The sequence below is a fragment of the Oryctolagus cuniculus genome, chromosome 14 (assembly GCF_051225735.1).
Source record: "Oryctolagus cuniculus isolate XC-2025 breed Fujian yellow rabbit chromosome 14, ASM5122573v1, whole genome shotgun sequence".
Lineage (NCBI taxonomy): Eukaryota > Metazoa > Chordata > Mammalia > Lagomorpha > Leporidae > Oryctolagus > Oryctolagus cuniculus.
This window is the reverse complement of record NC_142880.1, coordinates 33814609-33829836: the sequence shown is the minus strand read 5'-3', so window position 1 is coordinate 33829836 and position 15228 is coordinate 33814609. Positions and strand designations below refer to the sequence as shown.

The 15228-nt window shown below is 37.3% G+C and overlaps 1 protein-coding gene across 2 annotated transcripts in view; it reads right to left on the bottom strand.

The window, feature by feature from the left end:
- The window catches only part of WDR36 (WD repeat domain 36), a 41580-nt gene that overhangs the window by 2515 nt on the left and 23837 nt on the right, over positions 1-15228 (bottom strand). For both annotated transcript variants that reach the window (XR_016220604.1, XM_008262002.4), the window contains 6 exons: positions 14258-14337; positions 7318-7425; positions 6405-6502; positions 5569-5714; positions 2715-2834; positions 2480-2561 (listed from right to left, as the gene is read on the bottom strand). Coding sequence is in view for 1 of the 2 variants with exons in the window: in XM_008262002.4 (XP_008260224.3) it covers positions 2480-2561; positions 2715-2834; positions 5569-5714; positions 6405-6502; positions 7318-7425; positions 14258-14337 (634 nt within the window). In the remaining variant the exon portion in view is untranslated. The remainder of the gene's footprint in view (positions 1-2479; positions 2562-2714; positions 2835-5568; positions 5715-6404; positions 6503-7317; positions 7426-14257; positions 14338-15228) is intronic.

The following is a 15228-nucleotide window of genomic DNA, read 5'->3' as shown; positions in this document are numbered from 1 at the left end:
TCAAATCTACTTCTCCTTAAAAGTAAATACTATTGTTTCATATACATCCTACAAGAATGCTAAGAATCGAGTTGAGGAGATGAACTTGAGAAAGATGGTGTTTAAGTTCCCACACCTTTTGCCCATGCCCCCTTATCTGTTTGCTCCCATATCCCTGTCTATGAAGACTCTTGTCATGGTAAATGATGTCCATCTGCTTGGCTAGCTGCCCACAAGTCTGTTATGTAATGGTTTGGCTTTGGACCACCGTTGTCTGTAAACCCACAGAAGTTACTGAGGGGCATGGCTAGCTGTGGCTTCTTGTGGATGTGTGGTTATATGTGGCCACATGTGGATTTGTGTGTTTGTGTGTCTGACTGTCATGACACAGAGGTGGATACCTCCTGTGGCTCCAATGCTGCTGGGGGAAAATGGCTATTCCTTGTGCATTTCTCACCACTACTATGACTAAAGAAAATGTAAGTCCACTTAAACAACTCCGAGTTGTTCTCTGACCTGTTGGAATCTGGGTCTGCTTGTCCTGGACCGTAAGTCCTGGGCATACAAAAAACATACTTAATATACTTGAACTATGGCTCTGAGCCTTTTGGTATTCATTTGATATTCACATGGCAATGACTATGTTTTCGGCTTTAAAAAAAGAAAAACTGGGCCGGCACCACTACTCAACTAGGCTAATCCTCCGCCTGTGGCACCAGCACTCCGGGTTCTAGTCCTGGTTGGGGCACTGGTTCTGTCCCAGTTGCTCCTCTTTCAGTCCAGCTCTCTGCTGTGGCCCGGGAAGGCAGTGGAGGATGGCCCAAGTGCTTGGGCCCTGCACCCACATGGGAGACCAGGAGGAAGCACCTGGCTGCTGGCTTCGGATCGGTGCAGTGTGCCGGCCATAGCAGCCATTTGGGGGGTGAACCAGCGGAATAAAGACCTTTCTGTCTCTCTAACTCTGCTGGCCAAAAAAACAAACAAACAAACAAAAAAACCTGGGGCAGTGCTGGGGTACAGTAGGAGTAGGTTACTCCTCCGCCTGCAGTGCCAGCATCCCATATTGGCATCGGTTCTAGTCCCGGCTGCTCCTCTTCCAATACTCTGCTGTGGTCTGGGAAAGCAGTGGAAGCTGACCCAAGTATTTGGGCCCCTGCAGCCACGTGGGAGACCTGGAAGAAGCTCCTGGTTCCTGGCTTCGGACCAGTCCAGCTCTGGCCATTGAGGCCACTTGGAGAGTGAACCAGCAAATGGAAGACCTCTCTCTCTCTCTCTCTCTCTGGTTCTCCCTCTCACTGTCTGTAACTTTACCTCTCAAATAAATAATAAAATCTAATCAATTTTATCTTCAGTGTATTTTCAAAGGGAAACATAACAAGCCATTTACAAGTGTCCATTTTTGGACTTTTATCAATGTGGATTCAAGTGTTACTGGGTAAGAAAACAAAAGTATTTGAGTCATAAAACAAGAGGATAAGTCAAATGTCTCTGCTGCATTGCAAACCATATTGAAATGGTTTGTAAATAAAAATAAAAGGCTTGAAGTTATCTGCTAAAAAAAAACAACTAATGGGGCTGGCACTGTGGAGCAGTGGGTAAGGCCACCGCCTGCAGTGCCAGCATCCCATATGGGTGTCTATTCAAGACCTGGATGCTCCTCTTCTGATCCAGCTCTCTGCTATGGTCTGGGAAAAACAGTGGAAGATGGTCCAAGCCCTTGGGCCCCTGCACCCGCTCCTGGCTCCTGGCTTCAGATCGATGAAGCTCCAGCTGCTGCGGCCAATTGGGGAGTAAGCCAGTGGATGGCAGACAGACAGACCTCCCTCCGTCCCTCCCTCTCTCTCTCTCTCTCTCTCTCTCCCCTTACTCTCCTTCTCTGTGTAACTCTTTCAAATAAATAAATTTTTAAAAACATAAAAATAAAATAAAAAATAAAAAGATGATAAAATGTTTATACTTAATTTTATAAATTATAAATGCTGTGGATAAATGTATTCATCTCCAAATTGAAATTTTCACACAAAAAAGTGAAAGGTTTTCAGATTTTTTTAATATCAGCACCACCTGGATTTAATAACATCTATTTAATATGAAAGTTAAAATTACTTCAGACTGTAAGCAAAATCTTAATCCTTTCACTTTTTATTAATTTCTTTTAGCTACTGAGAAATATGGTTTTTTAGTTTTTCCATAAAAACAGGTTGAAGATACTAATTAGAAATATTTTATAGGGACAAGCACTATGGTACAGAAGGTTAAGCCTCCACCTGCAGTGGCAGCATCCATATGGGCACTGTTTCCTGTCCCAGCTGCTCCATTTCCAAACCAGCATCCCACTAATGCACTTGGGAAAAGCTGCAGAAGATGGCCCAAGTCCTTGAGCCCCTGCACCCATGTGGGAGACCCAGAAGAAGCTCCTGATAGCAGGCTTCAGCCTGACCCAGTCCCAGCCATTGAGGTCATTTGGGGAATGAATCAGCAGATGGAAGATTTAACTTACATTTATTATTTGCCAGTCCTTCTTCAAGCTTCAAGCAGAAATCTGATTTTTGAGCCAAAATTCCAAGATTTACCACTTTAGACTTAAACAAAAAACAAATACACCTTATTCAAAAAATGCAAGGTCACCAAAAATGTACAGTGCACTATTAAAACCTATCATTCATTTATCCTATTTCTGTAAAACACATACCACCATTTCCCTATATACTTCCCTAGTCCAATTTGGTTTTTACCTGTTGGGGATCGTGATTTTGTTCAGGAACAGCATACTTGGGTACAAGGCCAGGAACTGTTGGAATAAAAAATGGTGCTGATGTGGGTACTTTAGGAGGTTCCTTAGGTTTATTCTTTTTCTAATTAAAAGGAGGAAAGAAAAAAGAATAATAAGTCGTTATTCTAATAACAGTTTCTACTATTTAATTTCAAATCAAATTTTAAAGCGAATATCAAAAGTAAAAAAGGAATGAAACTTTTTCAGATTAGCATGCTAAAATCACATCTCATCTGACCAATACCTCAGCTATCCTTAAGCAGGTCTTTTCAACATGGATGCAGCCATCTACCACCCTTGCTGAAGGCAGAAGGAAAACAACAGGGTGCAGGAAAAACCCTAAGACCAACACAGTTCATCTTCTGGACTAACGAGTATTCAGATAAAAATAAAGTTTCAAATTTCTTTTGTACTGCATTCAACCTCAAGCAAAAAATGGCACAGAAATCAAAATTTACATAACCACTTATAATATCAAGTTATTTTTTCCCAAAAGAAATGTGGAAGAAGCAATTTGGAGCTAGAAGTAATTTGTTAGATATTTTTTGTGAAACATGGACCTAATTTTTCCATTTTGTTGGAATCTTTTTGTTTCCTCAGTACTCTTTGCTTTCATTTTTATGTTTTTATCTTATTTACTTACTTATTTATTTTGAAAGCCAGAGAAACAGATCCCATTAGGTGGTTCACTCCCAACATGCCTGCAATAGCCAGGGCTGGGTCAGCTCAAAGCTGAGAGCCAAGAACTCTCCTACTTGGTAGCAGGAACCAAACTAGAGTCACACTGAAACGGGATGCAGGCATCTCAAATGGCATTCTTAACCACCACACCAAATACTGTCTCCTTCATGCTTTTAAAAAGCAAGACATTATTGTTAGTTTATATTTCAAATATTAAGAAAATTCTATTAGGAAAAACTCCCCTGGAATTCCCACTGACAGAATTTAGTTTGTTGAATACACTGCTACATAGCATTATCTCTGTAGCATTTGATAAAGCAGTCTACATTTCTGCCTAATAAAACAGTCTCAATTTTACCTTACGTGATTCTCAGTAACCCTTAGGAGATTGTCTATTTAAAAGAAAGCCTGGGATATTTGCGGTCTTATGGAGTCATGCTACACAATGATTCCAAGAAAACAGGACTGAGCACTACTGAGTGCAGTAAAAAGACAGCCCTTACTTGAGATGTCAGAGGCTGCAATGAAAGTCACAGTTGCTTCCTAACATGTTGTTCTTGAGTTAGTAGGGGACCACTGACAAAAAGCTTTTAAGTTCTATAGAGCTCTAGAAATTACTCTTACACAAAAATGCGAAAGCAAACAACTACCCAAAAGACAAATATAAATATCCCAATTTCTTTTACTCACTAGGAAATAAAAATATTAGAGATTTGAGCACATTTCTCTCATCATTCATTCAGGTTTCCATATACATTTTTGTGAAGAATAAACTAATCTGGTAAGGAGCAGAGGAGCCCAAAAACTTGGTTGCTAGTTGGACATTTTTCTGACTGTTCCCCTTGTACTCATCCTCTAATTCTTTTCAATGCCTTGTTTTTAAAGCTATTACATAAAGTGCACCCTCTAGATGTGACAGAGTAGAACATGATCGATATCATAACTATGCTCTTAACTTGGATTAGGAAATTTAAAATGTGAAAACTTTTTCTTTCTTACCCAAGACACACACACACAGACACACACACCATCTTTTCTGGTGTTATTAGTTATAAGAATAACTATTAGAGCTCATGGTACTTAACTACGTCAGTATTCCTTCCATTTTGTTTTTTTATCACAGTCCACCTTGTGATTTAGTATATAGTACACATGTGGAATCTAGCCAAATCAAGTTTCAAAAAGCAACAACTGCTTTTCCCACCAAAAGATAACCTGAAATTTTCTATGCTAATTTCTTTCGTTGCTTTTGCTCCTCAAAAATGAGGGTAATGAAACACACTCTGGTAATTTATACTATAGTTTATACCATAATTTATACCATTTTACATTCTTCATGTAAAATCTTAAACTTCTCAAGAACAAAGACACCAAGTTTTTTTTTTTTTTTTTTTTTGAACTATACCATCTCAACACATTATCCGGTACCTCCTCCATTATTTTACATGCCTGGCCCTGACACAAGCTCTGAAAATCTTTTTGCAGTAGACATAGTAGGATGTCAGATGATAATGGGTTAACTGCAGCATAATAAAATAGGAAGCTGATAAAAATTTTGCCGGTCCTCAAACATCCAGTAATAAGACACACACATTATGGCAGCATTTCTTTTTTTTTTTAGAAGCTAAAGAAGCTGGAGCTGGCGCTGTGGCACCCCACCTATGTGGAAGAATTGGAAGAAGCTCCTAGCTCTGGATCAGAAGAACTCCGGCCATTGTGGGAGTGAACCAGCAGACAGATCTTTCTGTCTCCCCCTCTGTGTCTGCAATTCTGAAGAAAGAAAAAGAAAGAAAGGGAAAGGAAAAGGAAGGAAGGAAGGTAGAAAGAAGGAAAGAAGGAGCTTAGGAAGTAATTTAGTGGGTTGGACCTTAAAACTGCAATTCCTGATTGTTCTGGAGTCACAGACTATTTCTACCACATCTAAATGTCTGCTGAATGCTGTCAAAGTTGATGTATTATAGATAATGTTTGTGATAATAAAATTAGATGAAATAGCATGCAACTAAATGGAATTATCTTTGCTATTTTGGACATTTTTAATCCTAAGTGTCTTCTAAGTAAAGGAACTTATCTGTTAAAAAAATGGTTTCAGAGTATGTGCATAGGTCTCAGTATTAAGTGTATGATAATATTACCTTAATAACATCAAGATTAAGAAGGTTTTTCCATCGTGATTCAGGGAGAAGTGACAAAGTCACCAATTGCTCATTCAACTGTTCTGGTGAATCATACTCTATCATTTCATCACTTGGTTCTATCGTTTCTTCTGATACTTCCACATCTTAAAAAATTTTTAGGAAAAACAAATAAATGAGATTTTTTATCATATGAAAACAATTAATTCCAAATCTATCTGTATTTCATAACAGAGCCATACAAAATTTTTCCATTTTTTCATTTCTTTATCCCCCATATTAACTGCAACTCTCATAACCAAACTCAAGGCACCTCTTCACTCATAAACTATCTGCTATCGTACTCATATCACATCAGTTTTATTTTTTGCAGAAATTCAAAATATTTCATATTAGTTAAAAAATACTTTAATTGGGGGGCCCATGTTGTGGCATAATGAGTAGAGCCACCATCTGCAATGCCAGCATTCCATATGGGCCTGGTTTGAGTCCAGGCTGCTCCACTTCTGATACAGTTCCCTGCTAATGGCCTGAGAGGGACAGAGTTAAACGGCCTAAGTGTTTGGACCCTTCCATCCTTGAGGGAGACCAGGATAAGGCTACTGACTCCTGCCTAGCCCAGCCCTGGCTGTTAGGGCTATTTGGCAAGCAAACCAGCTGACAGAGGGTTTCCCTTTGTCTCCCCCTCTCTCTCTAACTTTGTCAAATTAATGAACAAATCTCTTTAAGAAAAAAAAATACTTTAATTGAACACTGTAAACTTGCTTTTGGTAGCAAAATCCCTCTATATTATTTAATAACATTACAACTCAAAATGTTTGCTATGCTGTGATTACCTTGGGTTTGACAAGTACCAGGAAGCATCACTACTGAAGGGACATAATCATTAGGAAGTGGCCGTAATGAAACAACTGAATACAGAGAAATATTGGACCTGAGAAATAAAAACACAAGCAGTGTTTTACAAGTTGTAAAAAAGTTTCTTCAAACTTTAACATTTAGTAATAATCTTTACAATCTTGAATTTGGCTATAAGATTACAGTCTCTTATTAGATAAGAAAATAACTCAACTTTTTGTTTCAGAGGCAGTCCCAAGTAGTTGACTGTTGATTAGGGCATCACTGACCTAAGGTGCTCTTGGGTAAAAAGAGAACTAGACAAAATTCAATTAAAATCTAAAAAGATGTCTTCAGAAAATAAAAACCTCATGCACGACAAATTGGGTCAACTGTAACTAGACACTGGGAGTAAAGGAATTTCTCTCTTGCATCTAGGAAGATCACTGCCTTTGTTATTTGCCAAACTTGTTTTGCAACTTGATTTAACAGGTAAAAATAACCTCAACATATTGGCAAAAATCAAACTTCACTTAGGAAAATCTTACTCAAGAGTAAGTCAGAAAGTGAACATGCTAATTATGTTCCTGGGGCTGCAGAACAGTCATGGATTTCCCTTATCTACAATGGCCCTCTAAGTGGCCATCTTTCTATTATTTGCTCCTATACCCTGGCCATGGATGACTAATAAAAATGTAAATACATGTCCCAAAGTACAGTACAGATTTTCTCTACCTAGTATGAATCTCAGATGGAAAACAGAAACTGGGAATCTCAGGTTCTGAATTCTATTCATTGCAGTACTATACATAGAACGCCTATGTTCCTGCTGCTGAGGTCTCATCACTCTGACAATATCTTTTCCTCCTTCTTCCTCATCCTCAAAGAGGAGAACTGGAAGAACGAACTTACCATAGATAAATTCCAAGATGGTCCACATGGGAAGTTGCCAGAAAGTCTCCAGTAGGTGACATAGTAACATTGAGAGGAGCTGAATCCAACAAAAAGCAGTCTATGAGGCTATAAAAAGAATTAGCATGTTGTAATATTTGAACTCCATTAAAAAGGATGTAATTCACAAAACAAAATTTTGCTAATTTTGCAAGAGATAAGAGATACAAAATTTTTTTTTAAATCAGCACCAAAATTATTACTAACAAACAGCTTTGTTAAATAAATTACTATGTGAAGATAATCTCTTAATGACAAAGACTCAGAACACTAAACAGATCAATTAACTGAAGAAAGAGTTTCTACAACAGAATAGCAGAAGAACTACTCTGTGTTTTTACAATGCCAAATTTCGGTAAGTTGACCTGGGGTCAATTCTGAACATACTGTATATCTGAAATAATTTTAATTATCAGTACTCTCCCATATTTTTGTTGTAACAGTGAAAATAATCAAAGGCTTAGGCAACAGAAAATAATAGAACAAAATGGCTGTAAATAAAAGAATGGTAATAGGAAAAACTTTAGAGCAATTCTGCCTGTTTTCCAAATAGATAACCAAGCCATTCATAAACAATTATAGGTGATGGAGGTTAAGTGTGCAGACTGGTTGTATGAAAATCCTGGCATAGTTGATTTCTACCTTGAGCAAGTTGAAACTCTTATTGGGGCCTGTTTTCTGTTCTGTATGGTAGGAACGGATCTGCATTGTAGGGTTGTGAGGATTACATTAGTTAGTAACTCAAGATGCCTCCTAGCACAGAACACTAATAAAAGAAAAAAGATGTTAACTGCTGTTATCTTGTTCTTGAAATAATTTTTACTATTTTATATAGATTTGAATTTCAGTCATTTCACCATACCTTCCCATAGATAGTGCGTTGGCTTCAATAAATTGGTTTTTAAAACAGCTCTAATTAAAATCAATATATTTTTCTTAAATGGATTCCCACCTTCAGCCAGCATGGGAGCCCTCCTGGAAGGGTGCAGATGAGTGCTTGACTTCTCATTTTGCTGCTTCCTAAATCTTCCTCTTTTCGTTTCCTTCATCTGAACTAAGAGTTCAGATTTTTGTTGATTGTTAGATAATTACTACCACAATCTCACTGTTCTTCCTGTTCAGATATGTTCTGCATCCTGATGGCAGATTTTCTTACGAAACTGAAGATAGGGGCTGGCACTGTGGCATAGCGGGTAAAGCTGCTGCCTGCAGTGCTGGCATCTCATGGGCACTGGTTCGAGTCCCGGCTACTCCACTTCTGATCCAGCTCTGTGCTATGGCCTGGGAAAGTAGTGGAAGATAGCCCAAATCCTTGGGCCCCTGCATCCGTGTGGGAGACCTGGAAGAAACTCCTGGCTCCAGGCTCCTTGCTTTGGATCAGCTCAGCTCTGGCCATTGCAGCCATTTGGGGAGTGAACCAGTGGGTGGAAGACTCTCTCTGTACTCTCTCCCTCTGTGCCTCTCTGCCTTTCAAATAAATAAATAAATCTTAAAAAAGAAAAAAAAGAAAGTGAAGATAGTACTGCTATCTGCTTGGAAGTTATTAGTTGACTTTCCATCAATTATATAAGCTAAAACAAATTCAGGTATTTTCTGTTCAAACAGCTAATGGGCACACCTAGCTGTGCTCCTCAGTGCACCACACTGTTCTGGCCTCACCTTACCTTTTCATTTCCCTTAGCCAGGGAGTGATCCCTCTATCCTCAGCATCCACTGAAGCTGAATCAGTTTGTAAGACTAGTTCCAAAGGATTGTATTCTCTGTGAAACCTATTCTGAGACCCCTTCCTGGATGTGATTGCTTCCATTTCTCCTCAACTTTTAAACCTTTTCAACATTTTAAAACTATGGGACTAGCTTCCATAAGCAACTCCATGGAAGAACAGTGAGATTGTGGTAGTAATTATCTAACAATCAACAAAAATCTGAACTCTTAGTTCAGATGAAGGAAACGAAAAGAGGAAGATTTAGGAAGCAGCAAAATGAGAAGTCAAGCACTCATCTGCACCCTTCCAGGAGGGCTCCCATGCTGGCTGAAGGTGGGAATCCATTTAAGAAAAATATATTGATTTTAATTAGAGCTGTTTTAAAAACCAATTTATTGAAGCCAACGCACTATCTATGGGAAGGTATGGTGAAATGACTGAAATTCAAATCTATATAAAATAGTAAAAATTATTTCAAGAACAAGATAACAGCAGTTAACATCTTTTTTCTTTTATTAGTGTTCTGTGCTAGGAGGCATCTTGAGTTACTAACTAATGTAATCCTCACAACCCTACAATGCAGATCCATTCCTACCATACAGAACAGAAAACAGGCCCCAATAAGAGTTTCAACTTGCTCAAGGTAGAAATCAACTATGCCAGGATTTTCATACAACCAGTCTGCACACTTAACCTCCATCACCTATAATTAAACTACTACTGAAACTAGGGGTGTAACAGGGCAGTAACATACATATCCAGGGTATGTCCAACATCAGTGAATACATTCATGAAATACACTATGATCAGTTTAAGTATAAATGAAGGCTCTTTAGTGGAAACATTATGTGACACAACCATGGTAAAATCTCTATCTCCTCAGAAAGCAATTAAAAATGTAAATCTTAAGTAATGAATACATGATTGGAAGAAAAGGCCAAAATTAGGAGTAGAGCGTTGAAAACAAACACTAAAGTGTGCTCTGCATAAGAATTGCTGCTTAAACTCAGTCATGGAGAAAATGTTTGATTTCTTCTTAAATCTACTTTGGAAGCTCTCAAGAATACCTTTTCTTGTAAATCAAGAGAAATGGGAAAAGGGAATCATTTGCTAACTAGTTATTACATGCTAGAGATTGCTTATGTTATTTAATCCAAACAAAATAGAGAAGATATCAGAATACATACAGATAAAGATGAAACATAAAACACAACAATGGTAGATTTGACCATTTCTCCTTTGTCCTGTTGGATATTGTTTAAGTATATGTGGAATGAAACTTCCTAACTTGTTTAGAATCGATCTGTTAAGGAAGAGAATTTAGGGCCAGCGTTGTGGTGTGGTAGGTAAAGCCACCACCTGTAACATGGACCCCAGTTCATTTCCCGGCTACTCCACTGCTGATCCAGCTTCCTGATAACAGGAAAAGCAGTGGAAGATGGTCCAAATAGAAGATGGCTTAAGCAAATCTATTTTCCTTGAAACTGCAATTATTATGTCAATTCCATTGTGCAACTTTATTTCTGTAGCTGTGGTGTGTGGGTAAACTTGACTTCAATTATGTAAAAACACCAAATTGAGGAAGGTGGTTTCCACAAACACAGCATATTTTACACTGCTCCATTAGTTCATAAAGTCCAAGTGGGACTTAATCCAGACATAAAACTACCATACAGTCTATTAATAATCCCACAAAATGAAAAAGAACACACACACATATATATTAAACATGTATTTTTTTATCCCCTCAGAAGAATATCAGTAATATTCTAATCTAGGGTAAGATCAGAGCCCTGCCTATACAGGAAGTCCTTTCTGACTATTATTCTGAATAAATGAAGATAGTATCTAAAACTCTGTCTCTTAGGTTACAGAATCACCTTCCACAGGAACCTTTCATGAGAAGGAAAAAGTGATACTTTTGCCTTAGCGAGAAATTCAAACCAATGTTCTAATCCAATGCTTCTCATGTAATGGCTCCTCAGAAAGTAGGGGTAAGCAAGGGATGCCAACAGAACAAAATTCAAAATTTTATTAAAATTATTTAATTTTATATATTTTTCATTCCCCAAAGAGTTCAATCTGAATTTTCAAATAAATCAAAAACAACTAGAGGGGCTGGTGGTGTGGCATAGTGGATAAAGCTGCAGCCTGCAGTGCCAGCATCCCATATGGGCGCCAGTTCTAGTTCCAGCTGCTCCACTTCCTATCCAGCTCTCTGCCTGGGAAAGCAATAGAAGATGGGCCAAGTCCTTAGGCCCCTGAACCCACACTGCACGAGACCCAGAGGAAGCTCTTGGCTCCTGGCTTCGAATTGGCCCAGCTCCAACAACTGTAACCACTTGGGGAGTGAATCAGTGGATGGAATATCTCTCTGTAACTCTGCCTTCCAAATAAATAAATAAATCTTAAAAAATAAAAAGCGGTGATGGTGGGAGGAGGACAGAAAATTTCAGAAATAAAAAATTTCAAGCCTGCTTCTCTGAGAATTCTACAAACATAAAAAAATTTTTAGTACTTTCAAAAAGCTTTTTAGGAAAACAGTTCAGTACCCATGCAATTTGTTTTAGATAAGCACAATTCCAGATGGATACCCTTTGTAGTATTATTGCACTCAAAGGTTTATTCAGATAGCTTCGTTTCTCAGGCTATATAATGAGTACTCATTCTTCAAATATTTAATATGCCATATAAATAATAAGCTGCTTACTGAGGAAAGAAATAGGCACAACAAAGGTTGCCATACTACTTACGGTTTTTTTTGTTTTTTTTTTTTTTTTGGACAAGCAGAGTTAGACAGTAAGAGAGAAAGATCTTCTTTCCATTGGTTCACCCCCTAAATGGCTGCCACAGCCAGGAGCCAGGTGCTTCCTCCTGGTCAACCATGTGGGTGCAGGGCCCAAGCACTTGGGTCATCTTCCACTGCCTTCCCGGGCCATAGCAGAGAGCTGGACTGGAAGAGGAGCAACCAGGACAGAACCCGGCACCTCAACTGGGACTAGAACCCGGGGTACTGGTGCCGCAGGTGGAGGATTAGCCTAGTGAGCCGCGGCACCAGCCATATACTACTACTTATGTTTAAAAGAGGAAAAAACAGAACAAAAAACCAACAGGGGTTGTAGTATAAACTATTCTAACTTCCTTAGTATCTATTTTCTATTGCGAGAAAGTCAATCCATTCTTAGAACATATGACATAACCTGAGCAAGAATGATTATCACAAATGTTGAGAAAACTCTTACATGCTGTTTCCTCTCCCATTTAAACACCAAGCTACTGTGAGAAAACAATTTCTTTCTAAGTCTCTATTCCCTCATTTGCAAAAGGGAACTAATTACACTAATAGCATCCACATCCATCAAAATATAAAACATAAAAGTACAGGACTCAGTAGCACACAGTAAATGTTACCTTAGTTACAGTTAAACAGTAGGATCATTTGTTTGATATGGTTTTCAAGCTCCCTCATTTGCTTCAAATTTTAACCAAAGAATTACTTATATTTTCTATAGTAAAAATATTTGTCTAACCAGTATAGCTCTTATTATATTTTCTTTTTTTTTGACAGGCAGAGTTAGAAGTGAGTGAGTGAGAGAGAGAGAGAGAGACAAGAGAGAAAGGTCTTCCTTCCTTCCGTTGGTTCACCCCCCAAATGGCCGCTACAGCTGGCGCACTGCACTGCTCCAAAGACAGGAGTCAGGTGCTTCCTCCTGGTCTCCCATGTGGTGCAGGGCCCAAGGACGTGGGCCATCCTCCACTGCCTTCCCGGGCCACAGCAGAGAGCTGGGCTGGAAGAGGAGCAACCAGGACAGAACCGGTGCCCTGACCAGGACTAGAACCCAGGGTTTTAACAACCTGTCGTGGCTTGTTTCTTACCCTTGTATTGTACCTAACTTCATTCCTTTGCATTTACCTAAAATGGTCTCTGTTCACCTAAAAACAAGGTAAACAGTTGAAAGGGGTTTACATCTGATTGACTTTTTATTGAAATTTGAAATTCAGCAAAAAGACTAATGCTGAGTCAAAGGCTTTGGCTCTGAATATGCTTAATTTTTCCATTCCAAGAATACAGCTACCACTTAAAAAATATTTTGCCAATTTAGTATTACTGAATATATTAACCTCTCCTACCTAATGTGAATTAATACTATCAAAAAGGGAAGTGAAAAGTGAATTGTCAGCTCTAAGTTTCTTTTAAGCAGTTTTAATTATATAAGGTTCATTATTAAAAAACTACAAATGTCCCAGAAGAGACTGACAATATTTCTAATAGTGTCTCTTAAAAAAGTTTTTAATTAAGGATATACCAACTTCAGGTGAACTTAAAGCTAAAAGAGTACACAGCCAGCTAGATTTTGTTTTATTCTATTTTAAGTGAAAAAGAGGCAGCACATTGTGGACAAATGTCCCTAATTATTGCAGCTGGACTCATTAGTGATAATCTTTAGCTGTACTTATTCCAAATCTGGTAAACATGAATAGGTAGGTATGCCTCATGCCTATAATCTAACTTGAAAGGAAATGAGGACATTAGGGTTTTTCCTTTGTAAAGGTCAAACTATTTTCATATATGAGCTTATCCAATTCCTGAGAAACAGATGATTAGCAGCAAGTAACAGCTTTCTGAGCACTCTGGATTTTACCCAAACCCTAAGACACTATTTTCACAACTTTAAGGTATTTAACATATCTTTTGGAAGAATGGGAAAAGGTTGGCTGGTGAATACTAGGTTATGGTATACAGGAGTAAGAAATTCTGGAGTTCTAATGCACGGTAGGGTGACTATAGGTTAATGTTAATGTACTGCATATTTCTCTATTCAAAAAAAAATCTGGAAGATAGGATTTTGGATGTTTTCACTAAAAGAAAATGTTAGAGTACACATTATATACATGGTACCCCCTAAACATATATATTTTCATAAAAATATTTTAATGTAAAAGTAAAAATAAGTTTTCTTTCAAAAATAACACAGTATATCCAACATAAGAGAGAAGATACAATTTAAAAAAAGGAAAGTAGTTAGTTTTTTTGGATCTTTTAATTACATTTAACACAAACTAAAACAAATCCAAAATAAAAGCTTATAGTCCTTAAAATTAACACATAATTTATTATTATATATAAAAGTCACACATTAAGACAATGACAGAGAAATCTTCTGCTTGAGGTTCAAGATTTACAAATATACTCACCACCCAGATGGAAGGTCCCAAGTCCTAATAGAGCAATCCATTGCAGCACTTATTAACCAACGACCATCAGGACTGAAAGCCTTTAAATTAAAAATATATATATTTTATAAATGTTTGGATATATATGAGGGTGTATTGTGTATCTAAATTTAACACTTTAAAAAATACAAAAAATGAAAAGATTTAGGGTACATGAAAAAGCTGAGTAAAATTTTTATATAAAATGCTTATTTTATAAATAAGAACACTATTTTCTATATAACACTGATTTGGAATTTGGGTAAGGATTATGCTTTTAAATGAAGTACAGATAGTGAAAAAAATTAAGATTATCTCAATTTTCAATTTTTACCACTATAATATAGATATCTATAGAATATTCACAAATTACAAATGACTACAAATATGCTATACTTAAAATAACCAATCAGAAATATTTGTTAGCCTTATTTCAATTAAAAACTATTTGTGAAAGCAACAAAAAACATATTTCCATGAACAGAGTACAGATTAAGCTAAGAATTAGTCCAAACTCCTATCATTTTGAAGACAGAGTGCAAACTCCTTAGTCCTTCTATTTTTACTTGCAGATTTACTTAAATATCTACTTTTCTCCCTTACTGACGCTTTATTTACAAAATATAATTAAAAACTAAAATAATCAGAAAAACTTTCAAAATAAACTTAATAAAGTACTTTTATCACCTAAAATAAATTATCTTTTCAAGTTACAAGAATGGATTAAACAATAGCTCTCCTTATTTGCAGGATATAAATGTGAGGCTTAAATCAAACCAGATTTTGTGGAAGACCCCAAGGGAAAAATTTTAAGATTTATAGTGATAGTAAGTCTAAAGTCACCATAGGGCTTCTCACTATCATATTAGCAAATGATATTGGAGTGAGCTAAATGCTAGTTTATTTACCAGGCTGTGGTGATAACATGGAAAGTGAAACCTGAACATACGGGT